At 44.3% G+C, this 16,310-nt stretch overlaps 1 protein-coding gene across 1 annotated transcript in view; it reads right to left on the bottom strand.

The window, feature by feature from the left end:
• Positions 1-7,469, bottom strand: part of LOC147905774 (threonine dehydratase 1 biosynthetic, chloroplastic-like) — a 28,677-nt gene extending 21,208 nt beyond the window's left edge. Inside the window, exons 1-3 of the mRNA XM_087374533.1 lie at positions 6,845-7,469; positions 6,572-6,751; positions 6,186-6,455 (exon numbers count right to left, since the gene is read on the bottom strand). Of these exons, the coding sequence (XP_087230659.1) occupies positions 6,186-6,455; positions 6,572-6,751; positions 6,845-7,402 (1,008 nt within the window). The 5' untranslated portion in view covers positions 7,403-7,469. The remainder of the gene's footprint in view (positions 1-6,185; positions 6,456-6,571; positions 6,752-6,844) is intronic.
• Positions 7,470-16,310: the final 8,841 nt, after the last annotated feature.

Genomic DNA, 16,310 nt, shown 5'->3' with positions numbered 1-16,310 from the left:
CAACATTCGAAGAAGCAAAGGACAATGTGCATTGGATGAATGCCATGCACGATGAGTTGCAGTCCATTGAAAAAAATCAGACTTGGGATGTTGTAGACTTGCCACCAGGTAAACATGCCATTGGCACACGATGGGTTTTCAAGGTCAAAAGGAAGCCAGATGGCTCCATTGACAGATACAAGGCAAGGCTGGTTGCTAAAGGCTATGCTCAGAAAAAGGAGACATTTGCTCCTACATCCCGGATGACCACCATCCGATCTGTTATTGCAATGGCTGCACATTTTGAGTGGAATGTTCATCAGTTGGACATAAAACCAGCCTTCTTAAATGGAGACTTGCTGGAAGCGGTGTATGTCAAACAACCTCCAGGCTTTGAAATTACAACAAATGTACTTCAGGTATGCAAGCTAAACAAAGCTTTGTATGGGCTGAAACAGGCCCCTCGTGCATGGTATGCCAAGATTCATGCCTTTTTGACCAGCAAGGGGCTGCACAATAGTCCTACTGAGAGCACCCTCTACATCAAGATGGATGGGGGGGAAATTTTAGTCATCCTTCTTTATGTTGATGACTTACTGCTCACAGGGTCCAATGAAGATAAAATTGCAAATTTCAAAGCTGATTTGCAGACCACCTTTGACATGTCAGATTTGGGACTGCTTCACTTTTATTTGGGGATCCAGTTCTCTCAAGAGAGACGTGGCACTATTATGTCTCAGTCCAAGTATGTGCAGAAACTCTTGGACAGATTTAACATGCATGATTGTAAGCCCATAGCCACTCCCATGGAGCCGGGGCTGAAACTCACAATGCATGATGCAGGAGAAACAGTTGATGCCACATCTTACAGTCGGGCTGTTGGATGCCTCATATATCTCTGCAACACTAGACCTAATATTCAGTTTGCAGTATCTCAGGTGAGCAGGTACATGCACAGCCCAAAAACTATGCATTGGCAGGCAATTAAGCGCATCTTTCGTTATTTGCAGGGCACGAAGTCTTTTGGCTTGTTATTTCCCGAGGGGGTGACTTGCAGATGCATGCCTACAGTGATTCAGATTGGGCTGGTGATTATGACACTAGGCAGTTCACTAGTGGCAATTGTTTCTTTTTGGGTAAATCTTGCATTTCCTGGCTAAGCAAGAAACAATCTACAGTGGCTACCTCATCATGTGAAGCTGAGTACAAGGCAGCTTTCACAGCAATAGTTGAATGTGTCTGGCTGCGACGTCTATTTGCTGATCTTCATCTGTCTTTGGAGGGTCCTTCTCCAATCCTCACTGATAGTCAGAGTGCCATTGCAATGGCAAAGAATCCAGTGTTTCATGCTCGCACGAAGCACATTGAGGTTCACTATCACTACGTCAGAGAGAAGTTGCATGCACGAGAGATCAGTATGATCTTTGTGTCCACACATGACAGCGTTGCAGATATTTTCACCAAAGCACTACCACGTGAAAAGTTTGAGGCATTTCGCAGTGCCCTGAACTTATATCCGTTTGGTGATTGATCAGCCTTGTACATGACATTGGCACTGCAGGGGGGTGTTAGAATTATAAATATAATTCAGCAATGACCAATGTAATTTAATAAGCTAGTTAGGGGCACTTTTCCCTCTTTAAGAGGTTTTTCCCCCTAACCGCAGTTAGTTCACTAACTATGGTTAGTGACTACTAAGGTTTTGTCACTAGGACAAAACCTTATCTCTACTCTTTTAGTTGTTCTCTTTTACACTCTTCTATTGCAACTCAGCTCTCAAGCTTTCAGCTCTCTAGCTCACTCTCTCTTGCTCTCTCTCTCTCTCCCCAATCTCTCACAGGCATTCGGCGGGACGTGGTTAAATATGTCACTGAATGCTTGCCTTGCGAACAGAATAAGGTGCACAGCCAGCTACCCACAGGTCTCTTACAGCCATTACCTATTCCAGAAGGCAAATAGACTCACATACCTATGGATTTCATCACAGGGTTTCCTTCTATAGAGACGGGATGGGATAGCATTTATGTGGTGGTGGATATAATGACAAAACAGACTCACTTCATACCCACTAAGACCCGGTATTCAGCATCACACGTTGCTTGGCAATTAATTGAGCATGTTTTTAAGCATCATGGCTTCTCTCAGGAATTGTCAGTGAGAGAGATGCAAAATTTATGGGTCACTTTTGGCAGGAGTTATTCATAGCAATGGGTACTCTCCTCACACCTAACACTGCTTACCACCTTGAGTCGGATGGACAGTCAGAAAGGATTAACAAATGGGTGGGCGAATACTTGAGGCACTTTTGTCATGATACACATAAGTCCTGGGATAAGTGGTTGGCTCTTGCTGAATTTTGTTACAACAGTACCAAGCACCTTTCTATTGGCATCAGCCCTTTTGAAGCAATGTATGGATGCAAGGTTGGGATGCCACCTTTAATTGCAAACATGGCTGTGAAAAATCAGCAAGCAAGAAGTGACCTGGAAAGAATGGATGCCCTTCTGCGATTGGCTAAGAAGAATATGCAGGATGCCCAAGCCAAGCAGAAGAAGTATGCGGATGAACGCAGGAGGTATCTGTCTTTTGAAGAAGGAGATTATGTGCATTTACGCCTCCATAAGAACTGTTATGCCTCGCTGAAAGGTAACACCAGCACGAAGCTTGCTTACAGGTATTACGGTTCCCTACAAGATCATCCGCAAAGTTGGAGAGGTGGAGTATGAGTTGGAGCTACCAGTACCTCCAAGATTCATAATGTTTTCCATGTGTCCTTGCTGAAGCCGCATGTAGGACGACATGTCCAAGTTCTTCCTCAGCTACCACCTATCGATAAGGAGGGTCGCATCCTCTATATCCCGGAGCGCATCATGGGTTTCAGAGACCATGTGCTCCTAAACAGGGTCTACATAGAGCATCTTATCAAGTGGCAGGGACTTTGCTGTTTGCTGCACCTTTTTAGACAGCCAGAATGTAAAATTTTGAGGGCAAAATTCTATGGGAAGGGATGGCTGTAATGAAGGGGGGGGAAGGGCTATTTTAGAGGCCCTTTAGAGGCCTTTTTGGTGGGAAATGTGGAGAGACTATATGGCTATTTTAGAGGCCCTTTAGAGGCCTTTTAGGTGGGAAATGTGGAGAGACTATATAACTCGCCATCCACCAATCATTGTGGACTTTTTGGATGTGACATCTAATCCAATCATCTCCCTCCTTCCACATACGTGCTGCCTACACTCTCTCCCAATCTCTCTCTATCTCTCTCTTCCTCTCACCCTTCTCTCTTCCTCTCCCTCTACCTCCTTTCCTCACTTCTCACTCCTTCTCCCCCTTCATCTCTCTCCCTACTGCCAATTCTATCCCCTTCCTACAATCTGCCCCTGCCTCTTTCATTGCAGAATTCACCAGATTGATGCAGCCATACCCTTGGATTGGGTTGATACAAATGACAAGCCTCACTGTCACTCTACTTGGCTTGGGGCCTTTACGCGCTGCCAATTCTATCCCCTTCCTACAATCTGCCCCTGCCTCTTTCATTGCAGAATTCACCAGATTGATGCAGCCATACCCTTGGATTGGGTTGATACAAATGACAAGCCTCACTGTCACTCTACTTGGCTTGGGGCCTTTACGCGTCGTAGGACTATGACGTTCACATAAGATGCCTTGATCTCTGATGTTCACTCAGGGGGCAAGTTGTCCAGGTCTAGAGATTAGGATATCCTTATCAATGATGTTTTTCATCCTATTAGGGTTGTAGGTCATGGCTCCAAGATGGTACCTAAACCCTAACTCGGATCACATTCCCCTAGGTTAGGATCCGCTCTATGGAGGTGTCCCCATAAAGTATTTACAGTAGAACCTGGGAGAGTGGGAGTGGATTGATGCAGTCACTTGCATAAATACTTTTGGAGACACTCTAAATTTCCCTCAAGAATATTTTGTCTTTCTATCCATGGAGGGATTGTAGTGAACCAGTGGAGGTCCCAGTTCGGAGCACCCACTACTTGCCCTTGTTGCCTCTCTGCTGAGGAGTTTATTCAACATTGTTGATAGGCCTGCACATAGGCAAGGATCATCTAGAGGGGGATTGCTAGTCTATTGAGCACTTTTGTTCCTTCTACCTTCTTCATGACTTGGGGCTCGATGGCTTAGCTCTCTCTTTCGGGGCCTCGGGTATTTTATGAGAGGCATGATTCTTCTTTGACTCTTTTGGTTATATCTACTTCAGCCATGCTCTCTAAATGGTCTCCTCAAAGACTTCCATATGCGTCACTAGATACTTCCTTGGAGATTCTAGCGAGCGTTTCAACGTGGCATATTTGCAGATCCAAATGCACATACGCTTTGAATGGCCTCGAGATCCACCCACACACATTGGCAAGTATTTGGACAAATACTATACACACCAACGGCAATTTGGGTGAACATACACGCAGGGTTTCCATACCTCTAGAGAATTTACACCTTCAATTAGTCTCTGACACTGTAATACTAGGGCTTGGAGTTTAGCCTTGGTGTGCTAAGCCATGACGCTTTCAACAAGGTCAAAGTGAAATAAATTAGATTTAAGAAGAACATCCTTCGGAACCACAAGTGTTTTTCTTATAGTCTACAAAATCACCTTGATCACTCTAATTGTACATTAGATAGTGCACATCAAGACCTAACTATAGGTTTAAGTTTGGGTTGGATCCAAGTTGTCTACTTAAGTTATGTGCTAGCAAGCTTAGGGTTTGTTCTAGGTCTTGTGTGCAAGCTCCTATGTAGGTTAGAGTATTTGATTCACTTTAAAACTAAATACAAAGTGAAAATTTTAGCTTTTCGTTGCTTTCTTGAGCTTTTCAGCTTTCGTATCTTTATATTCATGTTCTAATTCCAGTTTTCTCACTAGCGTACATTATGAGTTGTTTCTCTAGCTTGTTCTTGCTCCTCCTTGCTCCAGCCCTTCATCCATCACCTTGCCCAGCACCTGTGTGCGTCGACATCCTCCTGTTCCTAAATTGCAATCTCTGCTTAGGGTGTGCTCCTGTCTTGCTGCTAACACCATGTTTCCCTAATAGCGATTTCAGTTTCAGCCTTTTAGAGTGAAAGCACATATGGTTTCGTGCTCTTTCCTACCTGTTCTACCTCTTGCTACAAAATTGCCATCTTCCTCAGGGCATCTCTTTAAAAATCATGGGTTGCTGCTCTGGGGTCTGTTTCTGGCCTGTATGCAGACCCCGGGCACTTTTTTTTGCCAATTGGAATGTTGTCTAGCTGTTGGACCCTCAGTTGTGGCTCTATGGTGATTGGATCTTGTTCCTACAATGTGTTTCAAGTTGATGATTGCAAATTCACGGGCATGTAGCAAGCACAGCCATCTAGCACAATTTTGCTATCATCCTAGGACTCGTCAAGGTTTTTTTGAGTACTTCTACGTCAGTGTTGGTTATCCTTCCCTCCTAACGGTTGTAATAAGACATCATATGTTTAAGAGTTCCAGTTTATATTTGCTCCGTCTGTAATTCTCAAATTGCTATTGCCATCAAAACCAAGTATTACTGTAACCACACTTGATGCATGGTTTCACGATCATTTCATATGTCTCCAAACACACGTCTTCAAAGCATAGTATATCTAACAGTTGTTCCACAAAACCAAAGTAGCAAAGAATCTAAGATCTCCAACTACAAGAGATATCTACTTGTCATACCTTTAAATTGCTGCCTATACACAACGTCTTATATAGCAGTTTTCTGAAGTATACGTATCTACACAGCACCTTGCCCATACACGTTTACATCGCTTTGTATATAGCGTGTGCAGTCTGCGGCAGCCAGTTGTATACACAGTGCATTGAACAGATGTACAGCCAACCATCCCTTAGCAACATTAGATTTTGTTACAGTATTTTATAATATTGCATTTTTGAAAAAGTATTTTAATATTGGGATATGTGGTCTCCAAGATAAAGATTTTTGCTCACATCCCTTAGCAGCATTTAATTTATTTGTACTAGCTTCCACGATGGCCATAGTCTGCAGAAGTGCGTCTAACATTTCAAAACTTCTCAACCACCCTTATTCGACCTAATTCAAAGGTGGTCAAAAACCAAAAGGAGAAGCTTATTTGTAATTCCCGGAAAACAATGTGCACCACCCAACATTTTCTGACATTCTTTAAAAACGACAAGGGACAGGTATTAAAAATGCAGCGCCGCAGATTACCTCTGGCCGCACTTGTTTCATATAAGCCGCAATGCCAGCGATAAGGCCACCACCCCCGACAGGAACAAATACAGCATGTAAGGGTCCAGAAAATTGTCGGATAATCTCCATCCCAATTGTTCCCTGCCCTGCTATTACGTCGGGATGATCGAAAGGTGGAACGAAGACTCGCCCCTCTGCAGAACTTCTTTGCTTTGCATATGATTGCGTTTCATCATATGAATCTCCTATTAAAACAACGGTAGCTCCTAGCCTTTCGACCGATTTCCACTGCAGATCGTGCGAAACAAAACAATGAGCACCAGTTTGGGAGTACTGCTTTCGGTTGCACTCCAATGCAAAAAAAAAAAAAACTGCATGGGCGTTAAGCATTTGAAAAGCTAAACCTTAATTTCTGGAGTCGTCACGGGCATAGCAATAACGGCGTCACAATTCAGTTTGCGGGCTGCTAAAGCAACTCCCTGAGCATGATTACCAGCGGAAGAGCAGATGACGCCTCGCTCTAGCTGCTCCCTCGAAAGATTTGCCATCATATTGTAAGCACCGCGCAGCTTGAAGGAGAAGACCTGCCAGCAGATGTCGATTCATCGAGAGTTTGAACCACGAAACCGCCCGCATACGAATTGAACAATTCTCAGTGTACTCAGAGCTGAAATTACCGGTTGCAGGTCCTCTCGCTTGAGAAAAATGTGTGCCCCAGTCCGCTCACTCAACTTGGGAGCCACCTCCAAGGGGGTCTCAATCGCGACATCGTAAACTTTGGAAGAAAGGGTGCGAGTCAAGTACGAAAGGGCGGATTGACGAGATGAGCGAGCGTGGGGAGGGGCGGTATGGGGAGAAATGGCACCGAGAAAGCCAGGCTGGTATTGCAAAGAGTCAGGAGGCAATGTGAGGAGAGGCTGAGGAGGCGAGATGGTTTGGGAGGGCTGGCAATTGGGGGAAACAGCGGCAGATCCATTGGAGGAAGCTCGCGAGAGGGGCAGGGAAGGAGGAGGAGGAGGAGGAGGAGGAGGATCAACTGTGCGGGTAAGGGGAGGATCGGGAGAATTGGCGAGGAAGATGTGATGGTGGAGGCTGAAGCAGCAAGGAAGGCGAGAAGGAGATGGAAATGGAGATGGAGATGGAGATGGAGAGGCAAGGAAGGTGAGAGAGCTCAGAGGGTGAGGATGATGGTGAGGGAGTTTGGAGCAGGGAAGCGTGAAGAGGGAGGTCTCCATGGCTTTGATCTATGCAACAACATCTACAAGAAGATGAAGAAGAAGAAGACCACCACCTGCAAGCTCCATTGCTTTCTTTGCTCAACTCCACAAGAATTGGAAGATTTCTCCACAGTTTGAAAGTCCACACACTTCACTTGGTGGCACCAACATTATGGCGAAAAAGGGGGGAAGGGGGCGGGGGCGGGGGCGGTTGAGGGGGGCACGGGGCGCTAGGGCCTGTGCCCGCACACATGCATGTGGTGGCCAACTCGGCAGATGGATCACCTCACAACCCCACCGCCACTCGCGCCACACTCGCGCAATAGCTCGCAAACTCATTGTAGAGAGGCTACATAGAAACAACGAGGCAACCCATTGGTCAAGCAAAGTGACCAGTGCATCCAGCACCCGGGTGGCCAACTCGACACCCCACCACCACTCGAGCCACACTCGCGCAATAGCTCACAACGTCGTCATACAGAGGCTACATACAAATAGCGAGGCAACCCATTGGTCATGCAAAGTGACCAGTGCATCCAGCGCCCCGATGGCCAAACAAGTACCCATGTGCTCAACACCACCACCTCCCATCCATGAACCTTGGCGTGAGCCCAAAAAATGTCCAAACTCGCACCCGAATGCACACATCCTGCTGGGTGCATATGCCTTCTCGTCATTTCACAAGCATCCAGCTGCTCTACACATAACAAAAACGCATTGGCAGGTGATCATGCCCAAGCAAAGCCACACTTTGGTCCGGCAATGTTCAACATTTGTAGGCCAATGGCTACTTGTTCTTCAGGAATTGAACCTAGGACCCTCGAGGCCCCAGGCATCAGCTTTTCCAGTCCTCCCTTTGTGAATATGCAAGCCTTTTTGTTAGTCTACAACTGGAAGACATCAAGGCCCGCTTCATGCACCTAATAGACACTTATGAAACCAACCTTACTCGCACGAGTTTTCATTGGCTGCCATTAATCCATAGGTAGATGTTTGTGAAACCTACCTAAGTGCCTAAACAAGGCTCTCAAGAGCTCAACCTACATCTCCAACCTTAAGGCCAATTGCCTAACCATATTGTAGGTGACTATTAACCTTGGTACTTGAAAAATGAAAGAAAATGTGACAACAATATTGTTGCGGGAGATTAGAACCTCAAGCAAAAGTGAGTCATGGTTAAGAATGCATTAGCAAGAAGCCCACATGAAGAGTATCATTAATAAGAATATGCCAAAGCCGATGAAATTTGAGTATAAACACTTCTTAGAATTCCGAGTACTTCTGTTTATTGACATCACCACCATAGAAAAGGGGTACCCTTTTCTTCACCTTGATCTCATGCCCTCAAATACTTGTGATGGGCCATCTCGGTTAATGTCCCTGATCAAAAGCCATTGGATTTGAAAAATGGTATAGCACAGGGCAACATGTGCACTTTTTCAATCGTCAAATGGAAAGTTGCAACTCATGGCAACCTTGAAGGCAATTCCCTAGGTAAGGTAGTGACTATTATGCTCAATCAACCGCTTCTTCCAATCATTCGATGAGCCAATACTATTGACAATAGCAAAGATGGTGCTACATCATCTCATGGCATCTGAGGCAATAACCAGTGTAAGATAGCAATTGCTATGTCTCGACCAAATCATGAAAAATGCAAGCATCTCATCAAAAGATATGAGGGAAAAGGGCCTTGAGGAGCCCTTTCCTAAAAATCAAGGGGGCCATGATGGCTACATAGCCCTTTCTTGAAATCAAGGAGGCAAGTAGCAACAAGGGTGGCTTAGGTCAATTAAAGTTTCATTGACTTAGGTCAATTAAAGTGTAAAGGATGGTAGCATTGGCTACTAAAAAGTCCATGAAAAAATTAAACATTGCCTCAGACCTTATATCATGCTTGTTGAGAAGGGAAAAAGCATTGCTTCATAGCTTATATTAGTAATTACTAGTGTTTGGGGTGAAACTTGGCAAAATTTAGGCACCCAAAGGAATATTGGGCAAAATGTCATGTTAACTAGCCCCAAATGAAAAATATCATCAAAAGTTTGATAAAATGGGTTTTAAAAGCCATTTTGTCACCAAAAATGCCAAATTTTGCAATACACTACACTAGACTGCATTATTCTAGGCATAAGTACATGGAAAATAGTGCAAAAAAATGTCATGATACTATGTCTAAAGATATATGAGTTGTGGCCAGTGGCCAAATGTTTGAGTGTTTTCTTGGGGGGGCCTTTAAAAAAAACACTATATATTACACTTACTAATATAAAAGAGAGGATGTAGATGCTCACTTCGTGGGTTCAAATGTTGGACGCACTAACATTCAAGGCTTTCATGCCAACTCATAAGAGCCTATGGTTGCTGCTATGGGTCTTATAAGATAAGCTTTCCCTCATGGGAGCCTACACTTACAAAATCTATGTGGGTGGTAGACAAGCAAGTTATGCGGGGAAAATGCAGTAGAGGGCCATATCATCGCAGAAAAGGATCCACTAGTTAGTGAAGTGTTGATAAGTTTGTAGTCAACCACGAGATCAAGCTAGAGGGTGGTAGCTGCATGCAGCACAGTCTAGGGCGGCGGGTAGCCCTTCTAGGACCGAATTTTGTATCCTTGGTATTTTTTCGTGGGCTGACCACCCCCCTAATAAATTCCACAATTTTATTATTTAAAAAAAAGAAAAAAGAAACAGCCACTTCCCACATCCCAAAAATTCAACCTTGAGTGGGTATTCATTGGAAGGACCACTGTTGTTACTTGACCCATACTTTAACATCTCTCTCTCTCTCTCTCTCTCTCTCTCTCTCAGCATGTTGTTATTGTATACTTGTTGAAATACAAAGGAACCAAAATGCCTGTAAAAATGGGAAAAGGAAGTATAAATGAAGAAGTACAATTTGATTATGTAAGTAAAATGACATTCCAAACCACACCCTCTTATCCATAATCAACAACCCAACTCCAACTCCAACCCCTATCCCCCATCCCTTGCCATGTCTCCCATCACTGTGTAGCATTCCATTCTCCCAAAACCCTTTTGCCTTCCGGCTTTCCCTCTCTCCTCAAAACACATCCATCAAATACAAGTCTACTTAGGCATTCCTTGGAAGAAAAGGTTTCTAGAAAATTTTCAAAGTTAATATAAGTGTTAGCATATATGTCTCAATAAAAATGTCAAAAACACTATTATAATTTCCTAGTAGGTTGCAAACAAAAAGGACTCCTTAACCTATTTTGTTCCCAACACTTTCCCTTACCCTTAAAACCCCATTGCTCCTTTTCACCCACAAAATCATGCTTTTACTTCCCTCCCTAACCTTGGCATGACAATGGGATTAAGTTACACACATCCCTTGTTAATGGATTGCAACAATTTTTCACTGGTTTGCCCAATCCGAGTAGGAAAAGGGCCTCAAGTTGGGAAATGACTATGCAATGTCCTCATATTTCAAGGGTTTGTGGCAAGGCCATATATGCACCCAACTTTATTTGCCACTCTACTTCATACAGAAATGGTCTTTTTCTGCACTTTGTGTGAGGAGGCAATGGTCTAACCTTTTGCAAGTGTCTTTCATGATGCACCGCACGGCTAGCCTGCCAAAGTGGCACATCCATTCTCCATCATTCTAAAATATTTCACTTCTATTTTGTGAGTTTCCTTCTGGTAACCATTGTCAAAGATCCTAATGAGCAATATAGCAGCAAAAGGTAGGTTGTTATCCATAAAATATTCTCAGAGCAAGACACGGTCAATGGATGAACAAAACACAAGCTGGCCGAACAATGAAGTCCTACATAAAAGACAACAAAAGAAATCAAACACTAGGTAGTTGCAACCAGACAAATTAAACTAGTGGTGCAGCATACACAGACCACAACATAAGCTCAACCTGCAAGCTGACTAAGCCAAAGATAGATAGCGCACTAGCGCGAGACCCACAATAACCATGGCAAGTGACACACATCAAAAGTGACAGATGCTCAAGCAATACAAGCAGGACGTTACTTCTACAACACAAACAACAAAAACCCAACCCAAACACAAAATAGGGCCCTAGGCTAGAAGTGGATGAAAGAATGAGAAACACTCATCATCAACAAAGCTGAAGATCTTGCAGAAGTCCATAGCTTCCTTTCCATTACAAACCTTAGTTTGTCAAGAAATTAACACATGGTATATTAGGTTAGAGATAAGGTTAGGTCATAAAATTGCCATGTGGTAGAGTGGCCACATCATCAATAGCTAGCTCATTATCATGCCAATCGTAGACGTCATAATGCCACGCCATATGTGCCACATGCTAATTTAGAAGCATGTAGTAACCTCTTGTGAAGGACAATTTGTAAGCAACATATGAACACTATTAGCCAAAAAAGAAATCAAGACCAGAGGCTAGAGGCTAAGCATGGCGACGCTCGAGGGCCATAGAGGAAAGGAGATCGTGAGGGCGAAACGTTTCATGGGAGGGGAAAAGGAATTAGAAGGGGAGGAAATGAAGAGGGAGACTATGACACAAGGGGAAAGGGAGAGGGGGGAGGAGAAGCATGTACATGATAGGAGGAGGAATGTAAAGATGGAGACATCAAGGGAAGAGGACCATACTTTATTTGAAAGGATGAGAGGGAAATATCAAAGTACTAGCTAGGTGGCTTTACAAGAATGAGCGTGTCTCATCAAGGAATAGCCCCCTCCTTTTATAGCCAAAAGAGGGGTCTCCCAATTAATGCATCCTCCCACATGCATGGTGTATGTGGAAAAGTCTCCCATGTGGGCTAGGCGGTTATGCACTCTCAATTGTGTGCGACAACCCTTGGCCTCAATTTTCCACATAAATCAAGCCCCATATCTCAAGTCTATGATACTCCCTTGGTCTCTTCCCAATTTTATAATATGTTCAAACCTCTAGGAGGACAAGTGGAGGGTTGGCACAAGGAATCTTGCCACCTCATCCTACTTTTCCCATTATTTAACTTGCTCTCTTGGACCTTCTATACCTCCCTCACATGGGCCTATCCCATATGGAGGGAATAACTCAATATAATATCCATCTCCACCTATTTTATATTACTTCTCCCATGGACTTTGAGCCATATCTCACTAAATGCAGCCTAGGTGGAGGGGTGGCACATGGAGGAGCCATGCCACCTTACATTTTATGATATTACTATCATGGATTATGTACAACACACCTTATGGGTCCTCTTACGTGGAAGGGTGGCACATGGTCATGCCCTGCCACCTCAACCCTGGGCCCTATGCACACCATATTTTATTATACTATTGCCACATATACAAACACACACACATATTAATGCCTTTTTCCTTAGACAATTTTATCCATAACAATTCCCCCCCCCCCCCCAGGCAGGGAATGCATAGCATTTCCATGCCTGGGTCCATCATGCACAAAGAAAGGCTTGAGGTAACGCTTGTTGATCACCTTCTTGCCATATGGTTCATGCAGCTCCTGAACTTGTACAGACCCATTCCTTGATGACTTTGTATGGATCAGTCCACAGTGGCAGAAACTTCTTATCCATTTGGTGGTCCAATCTGTTATCAAAGCATAGCACAACATCCCCCTCATCAAAGTGTCTTTCCCATCCCTTGCGAATCTTAGCATCAAAGCGGGCCTTTTGTCGATTCTTTTGGACCTCTGTTTGGTGTAGTGCAAGACGTCGGGTTTCATCTAACTTCTCAAGTTGTACCAATATGGCCTCTACATGTTCATCTTCTGTCATCCTCTGTTCTTGTGTCAATCTCAAAGCTGGAATCTCTATCTCTAGTGGTAAAACGGCCTCAGTACCATACACCAACTCAAAACGAGTGTGACCTGTAGATGTTTATGAGTGATGTTGTAAGCCCACACGGCTTTAGTGACCTTTTGATCCCATTGGCTCCTGTTCCCTATGGCCATTTTTCCCAGGGTTTTACAAAGGAGGCCATTGGTCCGCTCTGTTTGACCCATGGATGCCGGATAATAGATGCTAGAAGTGTGATGATCAATACCCATGTGATCCATGAGTAACTCCATTACTTCATTTAAGAATGGACTCCCATGGTCAGAGACAATCTCCATGGGTGTCCCAAACCTTGTGCAGATACGTTCAAATATGAAATTTGAAACTGCCTTACCATTTGCAGCGGGGATGGCGATAGCTTCAGCCCACTTAGTGACATATTGAGTGGCTACCAAAAGATACTTCTTTTTGTGGGCAGTCACCGGCAAGGGCCCGACAAAATCTATTCCCCACTTTTGAAACGGATGGATGGACATCATTGGGTGATGTTGCCCAAGACGCAAATTCTTCTTACCAAAGAATTGGCATGGTTCACAGGTTTTGCAATACAAAGTGACATCCTTGAACAAGGTCGGCCAATAGTATCCAGCATGTAAAATCTTCTTAGCTGTATAGTCACTGGCATATTAGCCTCCACAAAATCCATCATGATAATGCTTCAATACCTTAGGCACTTCATCTGCATCAATGGCCCGTCTTAGTAGCCCACCATCCATGCCTTGACGGTACAACACCCCATCAAGGAGGGTGTAGCACCTACTATCTCTGCGGATCTTCTTTCTCTCGTAGCTAATACTTTCTGGAGGAAAGGAGAAAGTAGTCAGAAACCTGTAGATACCACCATACCATGGATCCCCAACTTCTATGGCTGCTACAAGGGTTACATCAAGGCACTCCTCTAAATCAATCAAAGCATTCTTCAAGTTGGAACAACCCCCTTTTACAATTTTGAAAGAAAAATCATATTCTTGTAGAACTGCCATCCATTTGGTCAACTGGCCCATAGGATTTGGTGATTGAAGAACCTGCTTTGCAAGACCAGTGCTAGTGAGTATAATGGAGGACTTTCCCGCCACATAATGCTTAAATTTCTCAATGCAAAACACCAAAGACAAGGCATGCTTGTCAACCTCTGAATAGTGTCGCTCAGTGTCGAGCAATTGTCGAGAAGCAAATCGAACAGGATACATGAACCGATCCTCCCCTTGCTGGAGAAGAATACCTACCAGAGTGTGCTCACCAAACCCAGGATTGATATAGAAAGTCTTTGACCAATTTGGATTGCGTAGAATGGGTTCTGAAGCCAGAGCATTCTTGATTTGTGCAAACCCATGATCACAATCCTCATCCCAAGAGAAATCAACCCCATCTTTTAATAGCATAGTCATGGGTCGTGTCAAAGTAGCATATTGATCAATGAAGCGGCGATAGCATCCTGCTAGATTGACAAATGAGCGTACCTGACGTTTGGTTGTAAGTGGGGAGAGCTTGAGGATGGCTTCTACCTTCTCGGGGTCAGGCTTGACGCCCTCGGATGAGACAATATGTCCCACTAACCTCCCTTGAGTGGCTCCAATGGTGCATTTCTCAGGGTTGAGACAGCCATTTGCATCATTGACCCTTTGGAAGGCCAATCTAACCTTCATGACGTGCTCCTTACGTGACGAGAATATACAAAAATCATCTAAAAACACCTCCAAGAAATCCCCCAAATAAGGAGCAAACACCATCTGCATAAATCTTTGAAAGGTAGCAAGAGCATTGGTGAGGCCAAATGGCATTACTTTGAATGCAAATGTCCCCCAGGGTGTGGCAAATGTGGTTTTAAGCACATCTTCTTTGGCAATTCTGATTTGATAAAACCCAGAGTAACCATCACAGAAAGTATACATCTCATGACCACTTACCTTCTCAAGAATGAGGTCTTGAAAGGGCAGAGGATGATGATCCCTCTTGGTGGCTGCATTGAGTTTCTTATAGTCGATGCAGACCCGCCACTTGTTGTTTTTCTTTGGGGTGACTACCACTGGTGAAACCCATTCAGTATTGTGAATCGGAACAATAAACCCAGCCTCTACAAGCTTCTGCAACTCCGAGCGCAAAGCATCGGTCTGCAGGGGCCCTAATCTTCGATACTTCTGAGCCACAAGCTTTGCATCAGGCTTCAGCTCTATCTTGTGCTCTATGGCAGTCACATGACGAAGGTGGTGGTAGCTAGTTGCAAAGAGGTTAGGGAAATCTTTGAACATTTCTAGGAACTCGTCTTTCTCACTTGGAGTGAGGTCTGGGGAAAACATAGATTCAAGTTGTTGAGGACTAGCTGTTACCTTTTCTGCAGGTGGCGGGGTCGGAGACACCTCCATCATGTAAACTTCCTCCTCTGAGAATTCCTCCCCCCCATTTGATTCTTCCATTGATTCAGACACTGAGGATGAGAGAGTATCACTGTCTTGCTCCTCTTCTTCTTCTGGTTCCATGGCACCGGGTTGCACTGGGATCTTCTCCTTAGAAGCACCAAAAGACATGTGTCCTGTCTTCCAATAGCTGACTGCATCACTCTTTCTCAACCATGGTCTCCCGAGTATGGTTGGGTAACTCCTGCCTGTATCTTCAATGTCCACTACATAGAAATTGACAATGGTGGCCAACCCATTGACAGTGATGGGCAAATCCTCAATGACTCCTAGGGTGGCGAGTCGTCGACCATCTGCTACCTTGATTCGAGTGGAGGAACGCCTTGTACATTTCAAATTCAATTTCTTCATGATTCGGGGCACCATGATATTACATGTAGCTCCCCCATCAACACACACATTTTTGACACGGTGATTTTCACCAATTCTGGGTATCCAAAGTTCATTTTTGTCAAATCCTGGAGAAATTTCATAGTGGCGTAGAAGGGAAAAGTGTCAAGGATATCGCAAGGAGCCTAGAATGCCCTAAACCCATCATGGTGTGAATTTGGGCATTATGGACTTGCCAAAATGCCCAATTTTGTGCCGTGGTGGGTTTAGGGCATTTTGGGCTCCTCGTGATGTCTCAGACACTTTTCCCTTCTGTGCCACGGTGAAATTCCTCCAGGATTTGGTAGAATTCAAAAGACATTACAATGAATAGTAGCTT

This window comes from Dipteris shenzhenensis, chromosome 1 (assembly GCF_047967505.1).
Source record: "Dipteris shenzhenensis isolate YYH24624 ecotype China chromosome 1, Dip_SZ_1.0, whole genome shotgun sequence".
In the NCBI taxonomy this organism is placed as follows: Eukaryota; Viridiplantae; Streptophyta; class Polypodiopsida; order Gleicheniales; family Dipteridaceae; genus Dipteris; species Dipteris shenzhenensis.
Note: the sequence above shows the minus strand (reverse complement) of the source record. Positions and strands in the feature narration are given on the sequence as shown.